We start from the raw sequence: 25,220 nt of genomic DNA on the forward strand, positions 1-25,220 counted from the left end.
GATCGTAATCGTGCAAGTCCTCTGTGCTTTATTACTGTTGTTGTTGTTGTTGTTGTTGTTGCTGCTGCTGACGATGACGATGACGCTTCGTCTCTCATCCTCGTTCGTCTTCGTCAGCGCTGGCGCTGCCGCTCGCCGCTACGCCGTGCCACGCCGCGCCGCGGCGCCTTAAATCTTGATCTCACCTCGACTCAACAGCCGGGAGGGTGGGGGTAAGGCTAGTCTGGGCGCGCTTCGAGCCACCGAACGCGAACGGAAGGCAATCTGCTCGAATCCGGCGGACCGCGAGCAGGTTACCCCGTGTACTCGTGTTACATCGTTCTCCTTCTTCTTCTTCTTCTTCTTCTTCTTCTTCTTCCTCTTCTTCTTTTTCGTCTCGTATCTTTTCGCGATAGATTCTTGCGCCGAGTTACCGAGTCGGAGGTTGTCGAACAGAAGGGGTTGGAACGTGGGTCGAGTGCGCGGTGAACGTTGGAAGGAGACGCGTTCGAGACTCGTGATCCACGGCAACGTAAACCGACAGACACAGACACGTGATTTGTGGCGAGAAGAGAAAAATTCCAACTGAGTCTATCTGAGGAAGGTCGAAAGACGAAAAGGACGTAAAGTGAGCGAGGAAGGCCGGGCAACTAGGAAGACTGTGGGTTACCTGAAATCTGAATGTCAGCTGGATGCGAGTAGCCAGCGCTGGTGCGGTGCCGCGAGGCGCGACAAGGTGGGGGTGAAGTTAGTCGTTGGCGCGCTTCGAAAGCCCGAACGGAAGGCAATCTGCTCGAATCCGGCGTAGCGCGAGCAGGTTATCCCGTGGTAGCGCGTATACCTCGCGTCGGCACATCATTGGAGGGAGGGAGGAAGGAGAGAAAGAGAGAGAGAGAGAGAGAGACGGAAGCCAAGAGAAAGAAGAGCGAGAATCAGAGCGAAAGACCGAGCGAGTAAGCGAGAGGGAGAGAGAGAGAAAGAGGGAAGAAAGGACGAGGAAAAGAGCGAGCAAAGAGAAGAGAAGAGAAGAGAGGAGAGGAGAGAAGAGGCGGAGGGTGGGAAGGTAGAGAAGGGCATACACGTCTATAGGTAGTCACGAGCTTCGACGAAGCGCCTGCGCCCGCGAGCACTCCTCGTCGTTACCTCCTCGCATCGACTACGCTCGTCCGCGTAGACGCGACAGCCGACGTGAAAGCTCGCGCCGCGATGAATCGCGTTCGCCGACGGACCGTCAGGCAGGATGTCATTCTGCTTGGTTAATCGGACGCAGGAAGCTACGCCGGAGCCTGGCGTCGATTGCGCTCGCGCGCTTCTGCGCCAGCGCGATACACGCACCGACCGTCGCATCTTGTGACACCGAGTGAGTGACTGACAAGTCAAGTGCGCGCACGAGGACCCAGTGCCCGACCACCGATCGACCTCGTTTCTTCTTCCTCAGACGTCCTCCCGTTCGGAACTCTGCGGTCCTCCGTTTTCTTTTCTTTTCTTTTTTTCTTTCCACCCTCGTCGCCTTTCCATCGTCGCGAGACAATACTACGTGCCTTCCGGCGAGACTCGAAACAATCGACCAACTTTCGTCGTCCGCCAAACAACGAACAAACCAACGCAAACCAACCTCGCGGAAGAGGAGTCAGAGGGCAGCCGCGCGAGAGAAAAGAAGAGAAGAGAAGAGAAGAGAAGAGAAGAGAAGAGAAGAGGAGAGGAAAGGAGAGAGGAGAGGAACATTTGCGTGAAAACACGGCGTGGATCCGTCGGACACACACTCGGCCGAAAGCAGGAAGAGAGACGAGTCGTAGCGTAGGGGACGGTGTGGCTACAGAAGTGGAGGCAGAGGGGGAGGAAGAGGAGGAGGAGCTGGTGCCCGGTGTGGAGGGGGTGGAGGTGATCGTCTGGTGATGATGATCGGTGGCGGCGTCGCGACCCCTCCTGGTACTGCCAAGTCGGCGGCTGCGATCGACAGCGAAATGGTGCAGGTCGACGGCATTGGCAGTGGTAGTGTCAGTGGCAGTGCTAGTGGTAGTGGTAGTCCAGCGACAGGCGCGACTACTACGCGTATAACCAACAGCAACAACCTTGCCAGCAGCAACAACAACAATAATAATAACAACAATAACAACAACAATGGAGACGTTGCAAACAACAACCACAACAACAACAACAACAACAACAACAACAACAACAACAATAATAATAATAATAATAACGAGGGACACGCGGTGGTAAATTGCGCCAGCGGACCCGCAACGGCCACCGACAAGTTTTGCTGCCACGACGACGACGCGCCCGTCAGCACCGGCGTTGCGCGCCCTTGGGAACCACCCTCGCCGACCTTCTCGCAGACGAGGTCGCATCTGTTTCAGGTCCATCCGCCGCATCACCATCATCAGCATCCAGCTGCGCATCACCATCAACAGATGACCGTGCCTCCGGTGTCTCTGATCGACGGTCAGTTTGCCTTCTTTCTCCCTTTCTCTGTCTCTTTGACCTTTGCCCTCCGTGCTTTCACGCTTTCGTCGCGCTTTTCCCTTGCTTCCGTTTTACGAGATTACTTCGAATCGCAACAAGAACTCTGCATAGAGTCGAAACAACGCGCGCTCTAATGAAATCACACGATTCCCCGGAGTTGACGCGAAGATAAAAATTCGCGCGGAACGAGGACGATAAAGAGGGCGATCAACCTTGCGTAACCGATCGCGTTGCCCGATTTCGGGCATCCTTTCTCGCATTGAACACTTGAATACACGGCGATAATCGAGACTCTAACACGCTCGGTAATCGATGAAACGTCGCCGTTACGCCTCGGTTCGTCTCGCTCCGAAAATTTCCATGAAACGCAAACAAACCGAGACGCTCTGCCTTCGGCCAGCGGCAGCGGCCAGTTCTCTCTCTCTCTCTCTCTGAGCCGGACAAAACCGCGACAATTAAATTTAATTGGACGAAACGTTTCGCGTTTACAATCGGAAATCGCTAAACGCGCGTTGGCGCTTTTTGCTCGCCCGTCTTCTCCTCCGGCCGGTTTGTGTCTTCCGCATTGTGAACATCGCCGCGCCGCCTTTTTTGGCCACGCCATTCGCAAAAACCGGAGGAACCGATCGCGCACGTCGTCCACTGCTCTCTCATCCTCTGTTCGTTGCACGTTGCATCGTTCGAGATGCGTTACGAGTCATTTTCCGGTGGACGATGCGTCGTTGGCAGGGGAAAAGAACAAAAAAAAAAAAGAAAAAGAAAAGAGAAAGAGAGGGGTCAGTCTAAATCGAGGCGTTAAACGAGCGTAACAACGTCGTTTCGTGGTCGCTCCAGGTGTCGAAATCGGGTAGGCCGAGCACGGTAGGTAGGCCGACGATTCTCAAGGGATGATACGATCTTCCCTCTGTCGACGATCGTACGTATCTCGCTGCGAGATCGCTCGAGACCCTCTCGACGTATCTCGTACGAGGCGTTTAAACGCACGAAAAATCACGTGTCGTGAATTGGCGGCAATTTTCGTGATTTGAACGGTTCCGCCATTGCCCGTCACGCTGTGCGTCGATGAAATACCAACCATTACCAGGGCAATTTACAAAGTCGAACTCGTTGAGAAAGAGTCGCCAGATGAAATCGCGGGATGTTTCTTCTTCGTGGATAAACGTCGCGAGAGAGTACGCATGAAAGGCATTCATCGACGCGACAGGAAACGAAATCATCCAGAGAGCTGACCCAACTACTCGACCCAAGTAACGCGTGTAGACCGAAGGAACGGAGGAGTTAACAAGAGTAGCTAGCATTTACGCGGAATACGAATTCAGCGTGCCACAACGTTTCACGCGATACGCGGCGATACCACATACGATGTTTATCGTACGACGTATTATCGTTCCCAGCCGACGAATGCTAATTGACCGATCGGAGGTAGAGAACTGGTCGAAACGTTCGCGAACGCCTACGTTTGTCGCGTTGAGTCGCGGCCGCGGAATCGCGTTCCCGGTCACTCGTAAAAACGGAGAACGCTCGTGCTTCTCGAACGCTTCACACGTACGACGCGTGATAGAAGCGCAAGGTGGTGGCGTTTGCAATCAGCCGGCAAACAACGAGGATCGAGAGTAGGTGTCCGAGTGGCGAGCAACGACTACCGGTGTATTCCGGAGGATCCTTTCCGTGGTTTACACTTGCCAGATGGAACGACGGCCAGCTACCAGCCATACTCGTTCAGAACCGGTTCCAATACTGTTGGCAACAGTACGTCTTTTAGCGAGGAGGAGCTGTTGCTGCCGCGCTCTCGTTGAACTTTCAATATCCGTCCGTTGTGATCGTGTACACGGGCCGTCGTCGACTCGGTGTATGCGCTCCGGATATTTGCCAGAACTCTCTCTCTCTCTCTCTCTCTCTCTCTCTCTCTCTCTCTCTCTCCGGTGCTATCCGGCAGATTTAACTGCCACACCCAGCAGGTATTTCAGAGCGAGAGGACGCCGGGAGCAGGTATACGCGCGTATGCGACGTGGCGTCGCGGGTCCCCCGGTAGTTGGCAGGTATCTTCATCTGTCCGGGTGTCGGCCACTTTGTTTTCACCACGTTCGTGGGTTGCTCGCGCTCGGCTCGGTCACTCTACTCTCTGCTCGTTGCTGTCCTGTCCTTTATTGTAGCGTAACGAACGACGTCTCGCCGAACGATGGCCGAACAGTTTTGTGGTTCGAGCTGTCGGTCGAGCGTCGGACGCTAATTAGAATCTTCTAGCAGCTAGGCTAGACTAGCCGATGCTTCTTCAGCCCCTGTTCACCGCGGAGGCGGACGCGTGGATGTGGATATACGAGCGTGTAAATATCGCGCGACACCGCCGCGAATAACGTTTAGGCTAATTAAATCGGGGACAATATTTAATCGGAGTATGCGCAGCTAATTGGATTTCGTGTCGGTTGGTCGTCGGTCCCCCCTCCATCCCCTCCCTACGAGGCACCCGGCACCGCCACACGATTTATTCTCCGTTACTCGTGGATAACCTAAGTATCTCGTTCCTATCCGGCTGAATTTATGGCCACACCCTGCCAGTTTCGAGACAGGTACCGGCCGTCAGGTTTCGTCCCTTTCTGCCTTCAAGCTTTCTGCTGCTTTCGTCGTGGATTTTCGTCGACACGGAGTAGCTCCTCCCTCCGACTCTCGACGAAATCTCGCGATACCTCTCGAAAATCGATCGAGCCAGCCGAGATACAATCGGCACGTCGATTACGCGCGAAACGAGCCATCATCCGCTTATGGGTCGTGTTATCGTCGCGACAATCTCGACCGTACGATCACAGCCGATTGGAGTCGAGCGAATTTTCATTCATCGATCCCGCACCCTCCCGTCAACAGCCAGAAAGAATCGGGCGCTCGCCGATTTTTTACAACGATTATCTATCACCTCGCGGCCAACGATCGGTCTTTTCCCGGCCGGGGCAATTTCGTGTAACGCGAAAGAATACAGAGGACACGGCGGAGAGAACTCGATTCAGAAAACCGGTTCCTAGCCTCGCGTCGATGCAACGACACGACGCATTTCTTTCCGTGGCCATCTACTCGGGCTACTTTCGTTTTCACGGCATCCCTGATAGCTTTGACACGAAACGAGCGCGCGGAATGCGCGTCCGTGCGACTCCCCGAGAAAGGAAGAGAGAAGGGCAGCAGAGGCGTGCGTAGGCTTCGCGCCAAACTCGCCGAAACGATCGCCGGCCGACGATGCGTCGTCTCTCGCCGTCCGTAAACTGCCTCGTTCTCGCCTTCTCCGCCTCTCTTCACACCGTCAAATTACCTCGCGCTCGAGGTATTCTCCCGAAACAGAACCGTCCCGAAACCCACCCCTCCCACCTTTCCGATTCGACTTCCGATCGAGTTTCTCAGCAAGTTAAATCCGCCCGTCACTGAAAAAGTCTCCTCCCGTGCGAGCACTTTTAAAAAAAAAAAAAAAAAAAACCGAGCCACAGCTCGCTCGACACCTTTACACGCGTCGTTCGATACCTAATATATATTCGATGCCGGTGTATTTTTATCGCGCGAGTATCCCCGCGCAAGTACGACGCGCCGTTTATTAACAACCACGCGGGCGCTGTTAACTCAGGAGGATACTCGCGAAGACAGACGCGATTCGATCGGTTAGATTGGACAACGTCGCGATAAGCGGAACGAAGAGATCGGTTACCAGTTACCAACGATGGTTAGTTTGGCGAGCGTGTCGACGGAGTGAGAAGAACCATCTCGGGATCGGCGCTAAAAACGCTAATTAATTAACCGTGTATAAACGTGTATAAACGTGCGAGCGCTCGCGTTCCAAGCGGCTCGTAACCGCGCGAAATAACGCGTTACAAATGATCTCGGGGACCAGGGCCGTTCTCCATCCGTGCGACAGCGGGTTATAATTTCTCGTTTGACGATCGTCCTCATCGTCCGGTCGATCTCCTGTGCGAGCCAACAACGCTATTGCCAGGCTTTCCTCCTTCAGCTTCTTCTTCCCGGTGTACGCACAGGAAACGGTTCTTTAATATCGTCGTTCGATCGTAAACTATCGTATGGTCGACGCGGTTCGTAGTACGATCCGCCCGTCGATGCCGTGATTTCTCTTCGGAATTAATTCCGAGGAGAGGGAAGAGAGTGATTATTTCTCAGAATTACCAAAATTCGCGCAAGAGCCGTCGTGGCAAAAAGAAAAAAAAAAAAAACCAATCGTTTCGTAAAAACGCGATCGACACCCATTTCTCCACTCCTTGCTCTCTGCTCCTCTCTTCTCCCATCCCTCTTTTCTCTCCTCCTGCTCTCCCTGTGTCCTGCCCTATCCTGCAAGTACTCAACCCCATCGTAGCCTCGTCGTCAACCTCAACCGCAACCTCTAGATACGATCGGCGTCGGAGGCTTAAAGTGAGGCTCGCCCCGGCGAAAAATGGATCGCTCTCAATACCGTGGGGCCCGTTCGATCGTAAATCGTCGCCTGTTTCGCCGGGGCGAGAGCGTGCGAGAGTGGCACGAAACGGAACGTCGCCGAGATTAGCCGGCTATAAAATCACCGAGGAAGTCGCGAACCACCGGTCCGGCCGTGTCCTTCGAGGAATTACGAGGGTATTCGCACCTCCGGTTGATTAATCGGCGCGATTTCAACCGGCAGATGCTTCTCGCTCTGGCCTCTCTCTCTCTCTCTCTCTCTCTCTCTACCTCTCTCTCTCTTTCTATCTATCTATCTATCTAGCTATCTCTCGACCCCTCTCGGTTCCTTGAACGAGAAGAAGAAGAAGATCGCGCCGATAAGATCGCGTCGAGTAATTTAAATTAATTCGCTCGATTACACTGGCACGTCCTCTCACGATCCTCGTTCCACGCGCTCGTTACACCTTTATTGTTAATGAAATCGCATTTATCATCGGCCTCTGCCCGTCTCCCGTCTCGAGTCGAATGGCCCGATCGATCGTAATACGATCCGAGCGGCCGCTTTCGACGCTGAGGGACGTCTCTTCGATTGCCAATGCTTCACGGAAAGTATCCGCGAAACTTTGACTCGCACGAAACACGCTGGACAGCTTCCCGTAGCTTCTTGTCGCGAATCGAATTAACCCCCTGCGCTGGCAACTGGTTCGCGGACCATAACGAGTGACCGAACCGTATGCAATAATTCGTCGCTTTTTTTTTTCTTCTTTTGAACTCGTCGGTATGATATCACTGGATAGAAATTATTGAGAAGTGGTAAATTTATTATTTGTTTTCCCTGGATTATACTTAAAACTGAGAGAATATTTTTGGGACGTGTGTGGCACGTCATTCCAGCGCAAGAAGTTAAGAACATTCTATTATGCATGCTTAACCTAACTTAAATTATTTTAAAACCTATTACTTGCTTAAAAATTACTACTGCATTATTATTTTGTATACTGTTTATACAATAATAAAAGCAATATTTAGCTACTATTCTTTTCTTAAAGTTTTTCAATTTTTGATATATTTTCATTTAGTAGGTACTAAATTTGCTTCGTCGGTCATCAGTGACTGACACGGCACTTAACGCGTGAACAGTACCTTGAAAGTAAATTTTAAAAGCGCCTTTTGGTGCCAACACTAATCAAAGAAATAACCTATTAACCAGAATAGGCGATTGATTAACCCCTTGCGCTGGCAACTGATTGCGGACCATAACGAGTGACACAATAATTCGTCGCTTCCGTTTTCTTTTGAGCTCGTCGGTATGATATCACTGGATAGAAATTACTAAGAAGTAATAAACTTGTCAATTGTTTTGCCTGGGTTACATTTAAATATACTTAAAACCGAGAAAATGTTGCAATTTTGGAACAAAAAATTCTCGACGTGCGTGGCACGTCATTCCAGCGCAAGTGGTTAAGCAAGCAAAAGGTTGTGCCCTTCTGACGAGATTGACGATCGGTTACGTCGCTGCCTTTTGCGCAGGTGTGAGCTTGCAGAACTGCACCGCAGGACCGTTCGCCAGCGGCAATGGCGGTGGTAGCAGCCGTCAACGATTGCTCGAACTGTCGCACGGACTGGGAGCTCTGAGGCACTACAACGACCTGGCGAATCACGTGCTGTCGTTGAACCAACAAGGGGCGGTTGTCACCAAACTCTTGGGTAAGTTTCTCGGTTTCACCATAAATCACCTGTCTACCGACCAGCGGAATACAAATTAAATATCCGGATAAGACACTCTGTCGATACTTTGCGCATCGCACGATTGATCGCTACCTATCGATCGCTCTGTTTGTCTGTAAAAAATTGCGAAATCGTCGTACGCGAGTGCAGCTCGCCCTTCTCTCGTTCTGAGACCTGCCTTCTGGTCAGACGGAGGAGTTTAATGGAGCAGTTTGCGTCTTACGAAATTCCACAAATCACAAGCCTGGCGCAAACAACGACGTTCCTCGTGGAATCCCGCGCGGGTATCATCGCGAGATAACACGCTGTGGCGTGTACGAGCGGTTACACGTACGTACGCGTTTACCGACGCGTGACGCGGCCCATCGTGAGATCCTCGCTTCCTTCTCGGACAGGCTATGCTGGTAAAATTCGCTGGTAAGCGACGACACGCGCTGAAAATCCGCGCCGGGCGTGGCGTTCACTCAGCCGAGCGAGACACAGCGAGTCTACGATTGTAAAACTCGCGCGAAATCAGTTGTCTGGCCGCGCGTGCTCGAAGCAAGCGGACAGTAAGGTGTTTGACCCGACAAAGCTGTGGAAAGAGTCAACAATTTCGAAACTTCGTAAGCGTAAGCCAGAAAGTTTTTCTCTGGAAAATTTGTCTCGGAGGAATGTCTCATACAATCACGAATCGTTCGACTTGATCGAAAGTCGAGAGACATTGTCCTTGCGATGTTTCCCTTTACACAACAAAATCGTCGATAAAGAAAATTTATTAGTGAATCGTATATTTTTCAAGATGATTGCTTTGCATTCTTTCGATAAGAGGATTCACATCCTTCGAAAAATTTCTTACATTATGGACATTTTTTCGGTCCTGCACTGCACTTTATCGCGCTTATTTATATCGTTATCAATACTTGTAGACAATCAGTGATTCAATAATTCTATTACATTTCGATTGATTAGAATCCAACGAAATTCGGTTCCGAATTTGTCCGGATTTTAGAACTAATTTAATATTTGAATATAATTTTTATAATTTGGATGAAAATTGAATAACGATAATAGAAAAACATGTAATTTGTCATTTAAAAACAATTCTATACATTTTGCTACGTTAAAATAATAATTTAAGTCGTTTCAACGCAACTTATAAAAACAAGAAAAATCATATTTTTCCAGTGCAATTCACGAGCCATAGTAATTTTTTGAAAGTTTACGATTGTCAGAGGAAAAAATGTTTCCAGCAAAGGCTAATCGGTGTTATATAAAATTTCAAAAGAAGAAAATTTCTTTTCCATTAGAGTTCAGTTCAATTTTTGACCTCGTAATGTACGTATGTATACAATCTTGAGCACGTGAATAACGTTGAAATAAATTTCTTTCCGGCTTTGCGGGTCAAATTAGCCCACTCTGCGACGGCTATTCAGATCAACGCCAAAGAATCGTTGAAACCAATCGGCAATCGTCTTATTTATCGTATCATTTTCCCAAACGTCGCCCTATTATTCCCATTATTATTCGACGAATCTCGTGATTTCAATTACCGATTTCAATTACCGATCTGTTGCAACGCGGAAACGATCTCTGCAACTGCAACTGAAGATCTCTCAGCGAAAATCTTTACGAATGTCCGTCGATGAAAGAGATCAACAACCAAGTTGCAAGTACAATAATCGTCGCTTCCGGCGAGGAGTTGGTAGCTTTGGAGTTGGAAAGTAGTTTTGTTTGATCAACGCGATCACACGAATGGCTATAGCAGGCATGTTACGATATATCCAGATGATGAAATGAAAACTGAACGAAGAAAGTCACCGATTTGATTTAACCATAGTCGTCGAGCTGTACGTACGGTAGACGTCGCTTCTTTTTTCGATTTCCTTCGTCGTTGGCCGAGTCGACGATCGGTCATCAAATTTTGGAACTTTCAAAGTAAAAGTTACAAATATCGGGTGGTTCACCACATAATGCCATCTAGATTTACGTCATTATTATTACGCGTAGCGAAAAATGTTTCAGATGAAGTTGAATGGTTTCGGGAGGAACACATTTTGATGATGACTAGTTTTCTCGTAGGTGGACGTGTAGAGGACACATGAAGATCATTAACGATTTTCTAAATGGAATCATATGTTTCTTATTGCGTCAGTTGATGCATCTTGACATTCTTTGCAAAAAAGGTATTAACCCATTTGTGTTAAAAAATCATTAGTTTAGGAGATGTTTTAATTTTAATTTTGTAAAATTATCGTATGAAAGATACGGAAGAGGAAGGATAGTATTCTTATATTTATACTGTTTTTGTCTTTCACGCATAGATTTTACAAAATTAAAATTGAAATATCTCCTAAACTAGTGATTTTTTTAACATAAATAGGTTAATACTTTTTTGTAAATATCAAGGTGCATAAATTTGACGTAATCTAGATGGCAACATGTGACCCACCATCCTGTATATCGAGATTCGAGCAAACTAATAGCAAGGAATCGAATCGGAATTAATTGTTTCCCACGGGTGGATAAATAAACAAGATATTTTTGTTCTCGAATTCTAGGTAAGTACTAGAGAGAACCTAAGTCAAACCTAACCTAGATGGATTTAGGTTGATGCTAATGTAAGCGTCGGGCCACTGAAAGTGTTTGTCGAAAAAGAACAATTTAACGATTATTGGAATTAAATGGAGATATACTTGTTTGTCGAGTCGATGTATTTTTGACAATATTCGTCGCTACTTCCGAAGCAGTGATAAATACTAAATGTAAAAGAACTTTTTAATCGTTCTGCCAACTGAAAGTGATACAACTAGATCGTTATAGTGTGATCAAACGATAAAACAATTTGCTTTTATATTACAACTACGCGCACGCAGTTACCTATATAAAATTTCGCAGTAAAAATTTATAAATACAGTTAATCAACAGTTTAGGTTAAACTGTCGGCCTCGGGCCCAGCACAAAAAAAAAAAAAAAAGAATCAATTTCCAGACGCTGGAATCCGGTCTTTACGATTTCTGACAGGTCTCGAATTAACTGCAATTGAATCGCAATGAATTCGACAACCTTGACGCTCCGATTCTATCGAATCGACAGAAAGATACAAGCGATAAGCGTGTTCGAAGCTTGAACAAAACATTCAGCTATGGATTTCTAAGACGCCTGTTCGACATATACCGCCGTGTTGATTCGCCTAACGTTAATCTCGACAAGCTGTCGACGAGTGCAGCGTAAAGTACCGCTTTGCGGCTAGATTTTTTTTTTTTTTTACCGAAGGATGTTGCAAACAAATTCGAGTCGGGTTGACGTTGATCGCCGCTCGTTCGCGGACGAGGCGATAAAACAGCGTAAGCCAAATTGATCGGCATCTCGGGCATTTTCCAACAACTCTGCAGCACACACTGTATGTACACTTGGGGGAGAAAATAAAGAGGAGCGGAGAGACGTATTCTCCCTGCGTCAGAGTAACGAGCGTTACGAAGAAGCAACGGTTTTTTGAGCTCGTTAGCCGACCGAGATTAACTCGTAACAGCTGTTTCTTTTGCCTGAAAGACGCTCGCATGATGCTCGACCACCCTTGAATAATTTGTCAATAATTGCCCTGATCCTCGCCCCGTGCTCCTGTTCGAGGAATCCACAATTCAGGAATTTCGGCGATTTCCTCTGTTTCGACACTTTGTTCGGTATAAAAAGTTACATTTACTGCACGAAAGAAAATTGTAAAATTTCGAGAAAGAATCGTTCAACGAGAAAGAACTGCCCTGTAGAGAAGTAGTCTGTCTAGATCTCTCTGATGGAATTTCCAAGGTGACGTGTCGAACTTTCGGTAGACGAAAATCGGTGATTCAAAGTGGAGCAACGGTGGCAACGACCATCGTGGCCACGTTCGCTCGAAGCACGCAGGAAGAGGAACGCGCAGAACGCGTTGCCGATGGGGGCAATAAAGAAATGGAGGCGAGCCACCGAGCATGAGAGGTGAAACGCCGGTTTCTCTCCTTCTCTCGGCCCTCGACACAGCTACCTCGGTCCTCGTTAACTTTACGAGCCGCTCGTAAAAATACCGTTCGGCCAGCTCTCTCGGCTCGCCGGTAATGTCTTCATCTCCATTGGATACGGACTCCTTTAGCCTCTCGAGGTGAATATAATGTACCATAATCGACCGGCCAATTACTTAACAGCGGCGAACAATTAATCCCGTGGCACCGGCCGTGGTCGCTCGGCAACCCCAGGCAACGATCTTCCCCCCTCGATCGAGAGCAACCACCAAGTGCGTTCCGCTCATCGACTCGACTTGCCGATCTCGCCGATTCCACTTCATCTTGCCATCCCTTGCATCCTTCGTTCGTTTCGGAATCGACGAGATTCGTATCCGCGATCCGTGTATTACCAGAGCTTGTCACGTTGCGTAGCGGCTCCCTCGATAAATTTCTCGAAAACGATGGAGCAGAGGAAAGACGGGTCGCGATGTCGTCCAATTTCTCCGCAGTATACTCACAACGCTCGGACGATTAACCTCTTGCGCTGGGATGACATGCACGTCGAGAAATTTTTTTGGTTCCAAAATTGTAATATTTTCTCAGTTTTAAGTATACTTGAGTAAATATAAAATAGGCAAAACAAATAATAAATTTATTACTTCTCGATTATTTCTACCGACGAGTTCAAAAAAAAAGACGAATTATTCTATAACGGTTTGGTCCGTGAACCGTAATATTTACCAATCTTCTTAGTTAATAAAAGAAATCAAATGCATGTTTTCTGTTTTTTATCGCTTCATATTCATTTTGAAATATCCCCTAACTTTTGTGAGCAGTGTAGTTCTGTAAAACTGTAAAAAATATAATTCTCAACCTCTTGCGCTGGAATGACGTGCCACGCACGTCGAGAATTGTTTGCCCCAAAGTTGCAATATTTTCTCAGTTGTGTATTTAAGTATATTTAAGTATAACCCAGACAAAACAAATAATAAATTTGTTATTTCTCAATAATTTCTATCCAGGCGATATCATACCGACGAGTTCAAAGGAAAAATAAAGTGACGAATTGTTGTATACGGTTTGGTCGCTCGTTATGGTCCGCAATCAGCTGCCAGCGCAAAGTGGTTAATTCAATCGCAGCGATTTCTATCGGTCCTCTCATCCACGCGTGCCAAGATCGATTCGCTGCGATTTCCTCCGCGTCGTTGATGGAAAATTGGTGGTCCTCGAATCGCGTGAATTTCCGTCCAGGATAACGAAGAACCTTCGAAAGAACCCGCCCGGTAATTCCACTGGTAAATCCATAATGGCCGGCTCGATCTCGCGATGGAAGGATGCTGGTGGCCATCGCGGTACTCGAGACGAGCAAGCACAACCATCGTTCGATCTATCCACGATCTATCCGCGAGTAACCATCGGGTACGCGCGGCTCTCGTGCGGATTTCTTTCGTTCTCGAAGAGGAGGGGGAGGGTTTCGCTGTCGAAAATTTCACCGTGCGCGATGCACGCGCGCACACGGAGCATAAAGTGAAGAGAGAAAGGAGAGGAAGAAGGAGAGAGACACATCGGATCAGGGGAAGGAATTTGCTCGGGGCATGGATGCCTATTAGGTGGGTACATCGTTTATAACAGGCACGCAGTTCGTCCGTGGGAGCGCACGCGATATCCTCTGCCGGCTTTGGCCTGCGTCATTATTGTTATTAATAATAAGACGTAACCACCGATAATTGCTCAACTCTGACTGCGCCTCCGTTTTCCATTATCCTTGCCAACTCAGCCTTGCGTTTCGACAACCCAGCCAGCGATACGAGCAGATGCGCGAGCGGTCTCTGCTCTTCTCGCTTACACGCTGTTTCCAATCGCGCTGTGCTCATCTCTGCGAGAGGAAGCGGCCTCAGAGCCAAGTTATCACCGCCAATCGAGAAACGAATCTTGGCGTTGATAATTCTTTCATTATCAAATATTGACCGGATATTGACGTGTTTTGGAGTATTACAAATATAATATACAATACACTTTAACCATCGAGACGAGTTTCTTCAATTTTTTTCTACTCGATAGTGCAACGCAGTGAAATATTTGTACAATAAGAAATTATCGTAAAATCTTTCTCAATTCTGTTGCAATTCGGAAAAGTCCAGCTTACATACATATAACTGTCGATCTCTTAAAAATTTAAGTTCAAGAATTTAAAAAATTTAAGTCTTGAAAGATTGAAGTTTTTCGAAAGAAGAGACATTCTAGATCCTTGTCAAAATATCACTGGACAAACTCGGAAAAGATTCTATTTCAAAACGGATTAACAGACTCGAGAAATGATTCGATCAATGTGCACACATTTACACAGATATGGGGCGGAGCAGATTATCGTAGCGAAAGGATGAAAGACTTTCGCGATGCAAAAACGTGAGCGTGGTTAATCGACGCCGATTCCGATCGTTCGACGTTACAGTTCGTCAGGCTAGCGTTCGCGGATTTTCGATGAAAGCGATAACACGCAGGTACTAAGTTTTGTAGTATACAGGGAGTTTCGTAACTTGTGGGACCCACTTCGGGAGCTGATTGTACGCCTAAAAATAATGGAAAAAAGTCATAAATATACATCCTATCTATCTTCGTTTATGAGATATAATGAATTTTATAAACAGAGGAAACTCTCTGTCCGGCTTCTCTTTCCATAGACCGCAATAGTTCGTAAACAAGAATTCGCACTGTTTACAAATAATACTTGATATCTCTCGTTTTTTGTACTTGGTTTCTGCAAATGTGTGAACGTGAAGAGAGTTTTCTATCTACCATACTTTTCACTGATGAAGCTAGTTTTACCAAGGATGATATATTCAATTTTCATAATAATCATAATTGGGATGAAGGAAACCCACAGGTTATTGTGCATTCAAGACATCAACACCAGTTTAGTTTAAACGTATGGGCAGGAATAATTGATAAATTTTTAATTTTACTACTTTCTTCTTGATGGGAAACTAACAGGCACAAAGTACGTTGATTTTTTGAGCACGCGTTTACACGAAATATCAGAGGAAGTTCCAGTCGATATTAGACTTCGTATGCGGTTTATGCATGATGGAGCTCCGCNTACATTTTAACCGAATGTCTAGGTAATTTTTAAATCAACATTTTGCAAATAAATGGATCGGTTGTGGAGGTCTTGTTGCATGGCCTGCTCATTCTCCCGATTTGAATCCGTTAGATTTTCATTTGTGGAGACATTTAAAATTTATTGTATACGCAACATCGATTGAAAATGCTGAAATACTACGAAATAGAATAGAGCAACGCTTCCGACAAATTCGAGAAACACCAGGAATGATAGAGAGAGTAACCAGATGAATGACAAGACGCGTGCAGGCTTGTCTTCGAATGCAAAGTGGTCATTTCGAGCATCTTTTGTAAAAGTAATTAAAACAGAAAATTCATTATATCTCATAAACGAAGACAGATAGAACATATATTTATATGACTTTTTTTCATTATTTTTAGGCGTACAATTAGCTCCCGAAGTGGGTCCCACAAGTTACGACACACTCTGTACATTGTTATTCAAGTAACAGTTGTTTACTATAGTATATTGTCACTGGCAGCATCTTTGTCTGATAGCCAATGTTACACAGCCGAGTGATCCCATGATTTGGACTTTCCTCGAGACGAGGAAGCTTTCTAGCGAGTAGCACGCGCCAGTAAAGTGAAACGAACTTCGACGAGAATCTGTCATCCTCGAAACATCTGGCGATACATGCATCGACCTCTAGGTTTCACGAAACATACGTTGCAACATATTTCAACGCGTGTGTGAGAGATACCTAAAGAGATTGAAAAGAACAAAGCGCAGATTGTCAGACACTGCTAAGAATCGACTCTCTGAATCGACGTTCGTCTTCTCGCGCGAACTGCAGTTGAACTCTTCGACTCGGGGACATGAAATTCGAAATTTTTCCGATTCGACGTGTGTTAGGAAGCACAGGGAAACGCGAATGACTCGAGTTTTCAGTGTTCGTTAATTACACGCCGTCAGAGCGAGTTGGAGAAGACGTTTTGCCGTTTCGCGAGTGAACAGATCGGAGCGGAGGGAAACGCCAGTAGCAGCAGGCCTAAACACCTCTCTCTCTCTCTCTCTCTCTCTCTCTCTATCTCTCTCTCTCTATCTATCTTTCTTTCTCTCTCGGAAACGTTACACGGGCGTCTATTCTCCGTCCGGCTCATATTAGATATCTCTGATTATCGCAGGCTATCGCATACCTGCGATACGTATCGTTTCACGCGCTAAGCTTCTAATGACTGAGCCCAGCGTGGATCCGCCCAGACACGACACCATTGGTATCCGGTGTCCGAGAGAGCCTGTGCTTCAACACCCGGACGAACGAGCACCGATCTTCTACGCCCTCCATCTTGCCAACGTGTCTTCAGCGACCGATCGACCTATCCGTCCTATCCGAACAAACTACTCGCGAATACTTCTTTCTCTCGTACAAACTCTCTCTCTCTCTCTCTCTCTCTCTCTCTCTCTCGTTCTCTGCTCCGTACCGTCGCGTACGAGTAAGTAGGGTAAGTACGAATTCGCACGAGGAATTCAGCTCGTGTGCTCGGGGAACACTTGTAACGACTGTGGCTGACAGTTTACGCCAGAGCGTGGACGTAGTTATTACGCGGAGAATGCCCCGACGTTGTTCGCGTGAGTTTCCGAAATTACCGTCGTGTGTATGTGTGTGTATGTGTGTTGGACGAGGCACCGTGAACGCGACGTGGCCCAACGGCCCAGTCGTCGTCGTCGTCGTTTATACGGCGAGTACACGATTTTATCGCGATATTAGGATTTTAACGCGACTAGAGACAAGAGCGTCCTTGAAGCTCGTTCTAACGTGTTGCAGGTACGCTGCGCCCGCCGGGCTTGATCGGTGGCAGCAAGCCAAAAGTCGCGACGCCGGCCGTCGTCGCCAAGATCGAGCAGTACAAGAGGGAGAATCCTACCATCTTCGCGTGGGAGATCCGCGAGAGGCTCATCTCCGAAGGTAAGCACGTGTTTCCTTTTCTTTTTTTTTTTTTTTCGTTCTCGGCGGTGCAAGAGAAAATGGTTGAGAGAGTTGGTTGGTCCATCAGTTCTAAAGAACCTGAGAACAATCGGTTTCGATCTCTATCCTCAATCCTGCTTTAGCGCCGATGGAAAAATCCTGAACCAAGTGTCGCACTGAAGAGGATTGAGGAGAAAATTATAAAGGTTTCGCTTCAAGTAAAAAACTGCGAGATTGACAAGATAAAGGATTTAATATTGTTAAAGTGATCGAAATTGATAATTTTTGTTATTGATATCTTACAGATGTATATATCTTACAGATGTTACAAAACAGTGTATCTCTAAAGATATAAATTTAAATTTGTCGCAAAATGTATAAGCAAAAGCTCATGTACTCTAAAATTATGTATCGTAAAGTTTCTTTATCTTTTTGTCTTTAATGTCTCTGACGGAAATTCTAGTTTCGCGTTGAGAAATAAATGAGTGCCGCTGTATTTCAAAAGATAATTAAATAAATAATTATTTACAACGATGCATAGTCGACCAACTCGTTAGTCAAATTTCGATTCCATTACAGTTTAATAGTCGGGGTTTGCGTTCAATTTATATCAAATTAATAAGCAGAAATGAGATACGTGCTAAGGAGACGTTGGAGAATTACATAAATCTTATAGTAAGGACGTCGGCACGTAACGCGATTATTAATTTGCAAGTAGAAGGGACTGCAACGATTCCAAACGGTTTATTTTAAGGATTCGTTTCAGTGCCAGAACATATGATTACGACGACGATCATTTGGCTCCTGAGAAATGAAACAACGAAATTGACAAATTTCGTCATCGTGTTCGAAATGATTGCGAATTTAAAACGCGTTAGAGATCTCGTTAATTGTTTTTAGTAACGTACCGCTTCAGCATTTTATTCGTTTATATTTTATTTATCGATTATTTAACTTGCGGATTTTTAAACCGAAGAAATGAAGCCAAAACAGAAAATTGTTTCTTCCGTATAATGTAACAATTAACTCCCCCCCCCCCTTTTCTGGATATCTTTTGTAAAGTATTTTTGCATCTTCAAATTTTCCCCAAATTCGTAAGAATCTAGTTACCCGAAACGTTGCAGCGAACTAACGATGTTGCAAAGATCGTTCGGAGCAATCTACGTAAACTTTATTGAAATTTAAGAACTTTCAGAGTCGATCAGTTTAGCTTCAGGGAGTGACCAATGCACGACAAATGGCGAACGACAAATTCCGTCCGCGTGCAATCGCCGGCAACCGCGATACGTAGTTAGCTAACTTCTTATTCAACGATGCGCGAGCCGCGTCGTTTCGTGCATCGTTGCAAATCGCTCGTAATAATAGTTGTACGTGTCCACCAGCAAACGTGCAATTGCGGCTAGAATCGAGAAACTCTTCTCCACCGGCCTTGTCCACCAGCACGCGCTTCTCGTTCTTCTGAGAACGAGCGCTCGAGCGACGTACAGCTACGACGGTGTCTCACCTTGTACGATATTCTCTTGGCTGTGACTAGCACGAGTCCCGGTTCCTCCTCCGATCGTCTGAATTAACTGAATTTGCGTCTCTCTCTCTCTCTCTCTCGTTTTTGACTTGCTTGTCAAGACTCGGTTAAAGACTTTCTCCTCCGAGTCGTGTCGTGCGTCATCCGTGCGAGAGCAATTTACATGAAAATCAAGAGCATTTCGAAACGCAGAAAGAACCGGACGCGAGTCCGTCCATTATTGATTTGAAAGGAATCGGGTATTTCGGGAAGGAACGGAAGGAACGATACTGGGAAGACTATCGTTCGGATTACGTGCGGCTGGTGTCTATTTTTAAAACGTCCGACTGAAGTCTATCGCGGAAATAGTCAGACCCGCGGCTCTAGTGCACTTCGATTCCAGTCTAATGCCACTTTCTATTGTACTTCAACTTCGTAATAACCGTGCATTTGAATCGGTAGCAGGTAGACGCAAATCGATTGCTTCTTCTGATGCCTCGGACATACGCTTCGGAGAGTTTGCCAATAGCGTTTTCAACTACCAACTTTAACATGTCACGTGTTTCCGGTCTTTTTCCAATGTTTCTCTATCGTTTTGACGCCAATCGGTTACTGTTTGCTTAGGAAGACTATCGAACTACCAACGAAAAATCGTATAAAACACGGAAAATTCAAACTCTGGCAGATATACGTTGTGCTCACATCAAACTTCAGAACATTGTAGTCGGTAAGAAGCAATCGGTATTAATTATTATCACTGTTTATTTACTGATCTCTTTTCACCCAACGAAACGAATTGAAGGTTCCGACGATACACAATCTTCAAAAAGGTACATCTGAGAAGAAGTAGTCCATCGCAGTTGTGTTCTTTCATTTGATTACATAAAAGAACCCAATGATATCAATTGTAGCTGCAAGTGAGTATTCGAGAATTGTATCACCTGGAATCAAACGCGTTCCAAATTATTCTCTCTCTACGTGATTTACGAACTCATTGCAATTTCTCGATTGACAACACGTTTCACGCTGGATTACGATTAATAGTTTCTCTTCTGAAGTACATACGTCTTACAATTCTCATAATCATCAAGGAAACTGTCTAGAACTTGAGACGCATTACAGAACAAAGCAATAAGTTTAATTTTAAAATATTTTAACAAACAATTCTTTAACGATGTTAAAATTAATTTAAAACTGAACATTTCGTTCTAAATATTTTTAGTATTATTGCTTGTGTACTGAATAATAATAAACAGCATCAAATGCTATACAATGCTATACAATAATATTAAATACTAACAAGTAATATTTACTTTGACGTTATTTCAACTTTGTAATAACGTTACTTTGATAACAAATTTTACAGCGTAAAATTTCTTCTGACCGAATTGAGTTGATCTCTAGCAGACAGTCGGATCGAAAAAACGATCGTCACGCCCCACGATAGGATAAACGCGATATACGTGTTATTAGCACGCGGATACACGACTTTGTGACAAATTTTTCCAAAAGAGATTTATTATACAATGAAAATTCCATATGGCTCGAAACGCGGCACGGAACGTGTTGTACCCGCCATCGTCGACAAGTCAACCTCGAAATCAAGTGAAACCTGTCGAAGCGAAGAACGGAAACAGACAGGTTGTTGCAGAAGCGTTGCTGATTTGTTCGCAGGCGTGTGCAGCAACGCGACAGCGCCCTCGGTCAGCAGTATCAACCGAATTCTGCGAAATCGTGCGGCAGAACGGGCAGCGGCGGAATTCGCGAGGGCGGCCGGCTACGGTTTGTACGCGGCGGGTCCACATCCGTATTTCAACAGCGCCCATCAGCACCCGACGACCAGCCACCACTTGCCCGCTGGCTGGCCAGCGCCAGGGGCAGCCGGCCACCCTTGGATGCTGCCGCCATTGGCTACCGGGATCACCGGCGCGGCTTCCGCTCTGCTACTTCCGCCGTCGTTGAGCCCGGGTGCAGCTGCGGCGGCGGCCGCTGCCGCCTCTGCGTCCGCCGCTGGAACCGCCGACCACGCTCTACACGCCGACGCCATCACGCGCGGATACTTGCAAGGTGACCATCTTCTTTAAACTTGTGTGTGCGTGCGTGCGTGCGTGCGTGCGTGCGTCACTAATTGAACGGGGTAAAAAAAATTTCGAACGAAACGAAAGGTTAGAAAGAAAAGCTTAGGAGAAATAGTTCGACCGCGACTGGCAGTGGCGAAGATAAGGAAGACGAGGCGAGACTAGGGGACGCTAGTAGAGGAAGGTGCTCGTTTTTTTCTGTGCAGACGGTGACGGGGACGAGGGGAGCCTGGACGGATCCGAGCAGCCGAAATTCCGACGAAATCGCACCACCTTCAGCCCGGAACAGCTCGAGGAGCTCGAGAAAGAATTCGAGCGATCCCACTATCCTTGCGTGTCTACGCGCGAACGGCTAGCCTCCAAGACCTCTCTCTCGGAAGCGCGTGTACAGGTGAGGATCAGTTCCATCCAAGATATCTTTTGTCGGGGGGGCTACCAGCGCGTTCGCATCGCAACGGCTTGTTCCCGATCTCTGACTTTTCCTCCCTCTTTCTCTCTCTTCTCATCTTTTTTTTTTTCTTCTTTTTCTTTTTGGTCTTTCTTCTCTATCTCTCTCTCTCTCTTTCTCTCTCTCTCTCTCTCTCTGCGAAGCGTTGACGCGCGGAAACCCCCCCGACCTTCTTCCGAAGCTTAGAAATTTGATCACGAGCCATCTAACGACCTAACTCGTGACTCTTAGGTTTGGTTTTCCAACAGACGGGCAAAGTGGCGTCGTCATCAACGAATGAACCTGTTAAAGCGTTCGCCACCGCCACCGCCGCCGCCGCCGCCGCCTCCGCCGCCTCCGCCACCAGCGTCGCTGCCGCAGCAGCAGCAGCAGCCACCGCCGCAACCGCATTCCGCATCCGGTATGGAAGTAAGTCGTGCGTCAAGCTGCTCAATCGCCGGAATGGGAGGAGAAAGTAGCGCGTTCCGGGCGGTCGTGACCAATTCGTCGTCGAGAGACGTCGCGGAACGGAACGAGAGGGTCGACAGGCTCGAGCCGATCGCCAAACAGCCGGAAAGAAAGCCGAGCGCCTTCAGGATGATCAGTCAACTCGTCGGCGAGGATTCGCCAACTTCGATGCTCAAGTCCTCGAGCCCGACGTACGAGCAACACCAGAGGCACGACGGCAACGTTAGAACCGTCGTTGGCTCGTCCGAGACGACCAACAAGAAGGAATACGAGCGGGTCGAGGACGAGGAAGAGGACGAGGAGATCGACGTGCAAGACTCGGACCAGGACGTTCCTTCCTCGCCGACCGTTGCGTGGCGGGATCACTGGACGGAACAGCAGCCCTTGGAACTGACGAAACACGATCGTTGAAGTCGCTCGAACGCTCGATCGTGCTCGCGACCCGAGTGTGACAGAGTTGGCGGCCAGAAAGTTTCGCGGAGAAAGGTTCAAACTCGTTGTGACGCGTCTCGGAGTGTGTCCGATAAAATCGTTCGCGAGTGACGCGAGAAACGTTTCTTCTAACGCGCGCGTGATCGAGATCGTTAAGAGTAAGACTTTACCGACCCACCCGACCTTGCCAGAGTTTCGTCGAGGAACGACGACAAAGACTGGGACTCGAAGGCGCGCATTTCTGGATCGTCGATCCCAGCTACTTACTACGACCACGATCCAGATTCGTTACGATTAAGATTACGATAATTGCTGCGAGGACGGTTGTGTAAACGTAAAGACGCAATTACGCCGGCCGCGGTGTCGTCGTGGCGTTATAAAACTACCGACGATTTAGATAGATAATTAATTGCTTACTCCCGATACCGGATCCGCCCGTACCGGACTGTCGAGCAGCTGCGCTATAATTGCAGCGCTGCGTTATAACGTACGCTTCCTTCTGTCAACGAGGAGGACGAGAAGAAGATCCAGATTTCCGAGACGACGGCGAAACCCTATCCGGAACTAGTCCTAGCGAAATCATTATACCGCAGATAATGCATTACCTAGGTACTACGTAGATAGAATAGACGAACAGATGGTAATCCCCTGTAACGAACTCTGTTAAAAAAAAAAAAAAAAAAAAAAAAAAACAACGACTTTTATTTAAATGAATTCGTTTGTAAATATCCACGCAAGCTTTTCTCACTGTGCGAGAACAATCCCTTTATTGTCTTTATTCCCCCATTCACGATCGTGACGCACCTCGTCGCGTGGATTCCTCGAGACTCATTCCACGGAGTCCGGAAAAGTCAATTTTCGATGATTTTTAGCCGACGAGAAAGTGTCGGCTAAAAATCCGGGGAGGGATGAAGCAGGTACGAGGGGCAAAAACGACAGAAAGGAAGGAAGGAAGGCTCATCGACGATTAACTCGAATCTACGGTTTCGTCGGGTTCGCAAATAAGGAATCTGCGTGTGAAACTGGTTTCTCCGGGCGACACTCTTCGGCCTCCGTCGAACGTTCTCCACGGTGGAAGAGAGCGGTGCTCGTTGCCTCGGAGAGCACGAAAACACCGGATCCGCCAACATTTCGGATATCGTGGCCCCCGTCAGCTGCTAACGCGACTACCAAATTTATTAACCAGGCCCGTGCGCGCACACGGTAGAGCCGTACAGCCAACGATCCGAGGAACAGCGAACAGAGCTGAAATATCTAATATAATCGGGCATAGCCGTCGCTCGACGAAAAACAGGGAGACAGGGCTCGGTCTCTCGGATAATTGAAACAAAACTCTCTTTTTCTCTCTCTCTCTCTCTCTCTCACGCGCGCGCCGAATATTCCCGCGATCATTCCGCCACAGGTCCTTACTATCGTCCCGTATCCTCCCGTATCTTTCGAGACGAAAAAAATGTCGCGTCGCTGGAAGTCGTCGAAATTACGATCGTATTCACACCAGAGACAAGTGAAATCGATGTGTGTCGAGCAATGGGGAAGCGGGGAGGAGAGAAGAAAAATCAGAGGCGGGCGGCGTGCAAAAGTGTGCGAGGGTAAGATAGGGTGTACAGGATCGACGTTATTGTAATCCGAACAAAGTTGCCAGAGGCATTAACACCCAGGTGGTGGTGGGTAGGAAGGAAAGAAGGATCGTTCCCGACGTAAAAGAAAGAACGAGGGACGAGCGCGAGCGAGCGAGCGAGCACACGCGGGAAACGGAGGAAGGAAGAAAGGAGGCGGGAGGGAGAGGAGCAGAAGAAAAGAGAGGAGGAGGGATACATTCAGGCAGTCAGCCAGGAGAAACGAGAACGTAACAATTACTATCTGAGACCGATCGGTGCGGCAAGATTAACGATCTTATACTCGCAGCGGCCACGTCGGAGCCCGTCTGAGCCGCGATTGCTCATGAGAGAGGGAACGAGTGGCCAACGTTAAAGTCACCTCCACCTTTGCTCAATGAGATATTGCCTGCCGCGGACAGCGTAGCGCACCTTTTCGTGCGCGGTAAATCGCGCGCGCTTCCTCTCCTTTTTTCTCTCTTTCGTTTCGCCTTCCACGCTACGCGCTACGCCAGCCAACCCTTCCTCCTCGCGACGAAGCGTCACACCCGCCCTTGGTACGTACCACGGAGCAGAGAAATTCTCTCGTCCCTGATGTTTGCTGTTCCGAAGCTTCTCCAGCTTCGTTCGTGGTTTAAGGACGAGTCGACACGACCGGACGTTGCCACCCTACCTCGGATTCCTCTCGGGCTGACATTGGGGAAGGGGGAGGGCGGGGGGGGGGGGAAGAGGGTGCAGATAACGCAGGAAACTCGAAGAAAATCGTCAAAGCGATTCCGTCGTTTCGGTGAGAGGTGGAAACGAATTGCGTCCACGCAAGAGAGACTGTGAAACTGTTGCAGGGCGAAAGGGGTCGGGGGAAGAGAGGGTCGGAGGGGGAGAAGGGTGGCACGGCCGGGCAATAATACGCGAGAAATCGTGAATTAGTGAGCGTCTTTTTGAGCGAGCGGACAGAGGAAAGGAGTGCCCGATGATTTCTCGCCCAATTAGAGTCGACCGGGCTATAAACTTCTTCGCGGATAAGATAGGACCCTCGGTTTTCTGTGTTCCGTCCGAGGGTGCAGCGGAGCGGGAGGGGGAGGGGGAGGGGGAGGGGAGAGCAAGAGACAGGGACCCGTAATGTCTCGCTTCAGCCCGGAAGCCTTCCAGGTCTCATATAGACCGG

At 47.7% G+C, this 25,220-nt stretch overlaps 1 protein-coding gene across 2 annotated transcripts; it reads left to right on the forward strand.

Annotated features, from left to right (window-relative positions):
- The first annotated feature begins 966 nt into the window (after positions 1 to 966).
- On the forward strand, positions 967 to 23,184 carry LOC122528929 (paired box protein Pax-6-like). Of its 2 annotated transcripts, none has more exons than XM_043654581.1 (6): positions 967 to 2,424; positions 8,374 to 8,550; positions 17,414 to 17,554; positions 20,730 to 21,122; positions 21,340 to 21,524; positions 21,813 to 23,184. In XM_043654581.1, the coding sequence occupies exons 1-6, from the start codon at positions 1,875 to 1,877 to the stop codon at positions 22,437 to 22,439; spliced, it is 2,073 nt and encodes a 690-aa protein (XP_043510516.1). In that variant the 5' UTR covers positions 967 to 1,874; the 3' UTR covers positions 22,440 to 23,184. The 2 variants fall into 2 exon arrangements, with proteins under 2 accessions (XP_043510516.1, XP_043510517.1); XM_043654582.1 differs by having other exon boundaries at positions 21,830 to 22,177.
- The last annotated feature ends 2,036 nt before the right edge of the window (positions 23,185 to 25,220 follow it).

This window comes from Frieseomelitta varia, unplaced genomic scaffold (assembly GCF_011392965.1).
Source record: "Frieseomelitta varia isolate USP_RPSP 00005682 unplaced genomic scaffold, Fvar_1.2 scaffold_270, whole genome shotgun sequence".
Classification (NCBI taxonomy): Eukaryota; Metazoa; Arthropoda; class Insecta; order Hymenoptera; family Apidae; genus Frieseomelitta; species Frieseomelitta varia.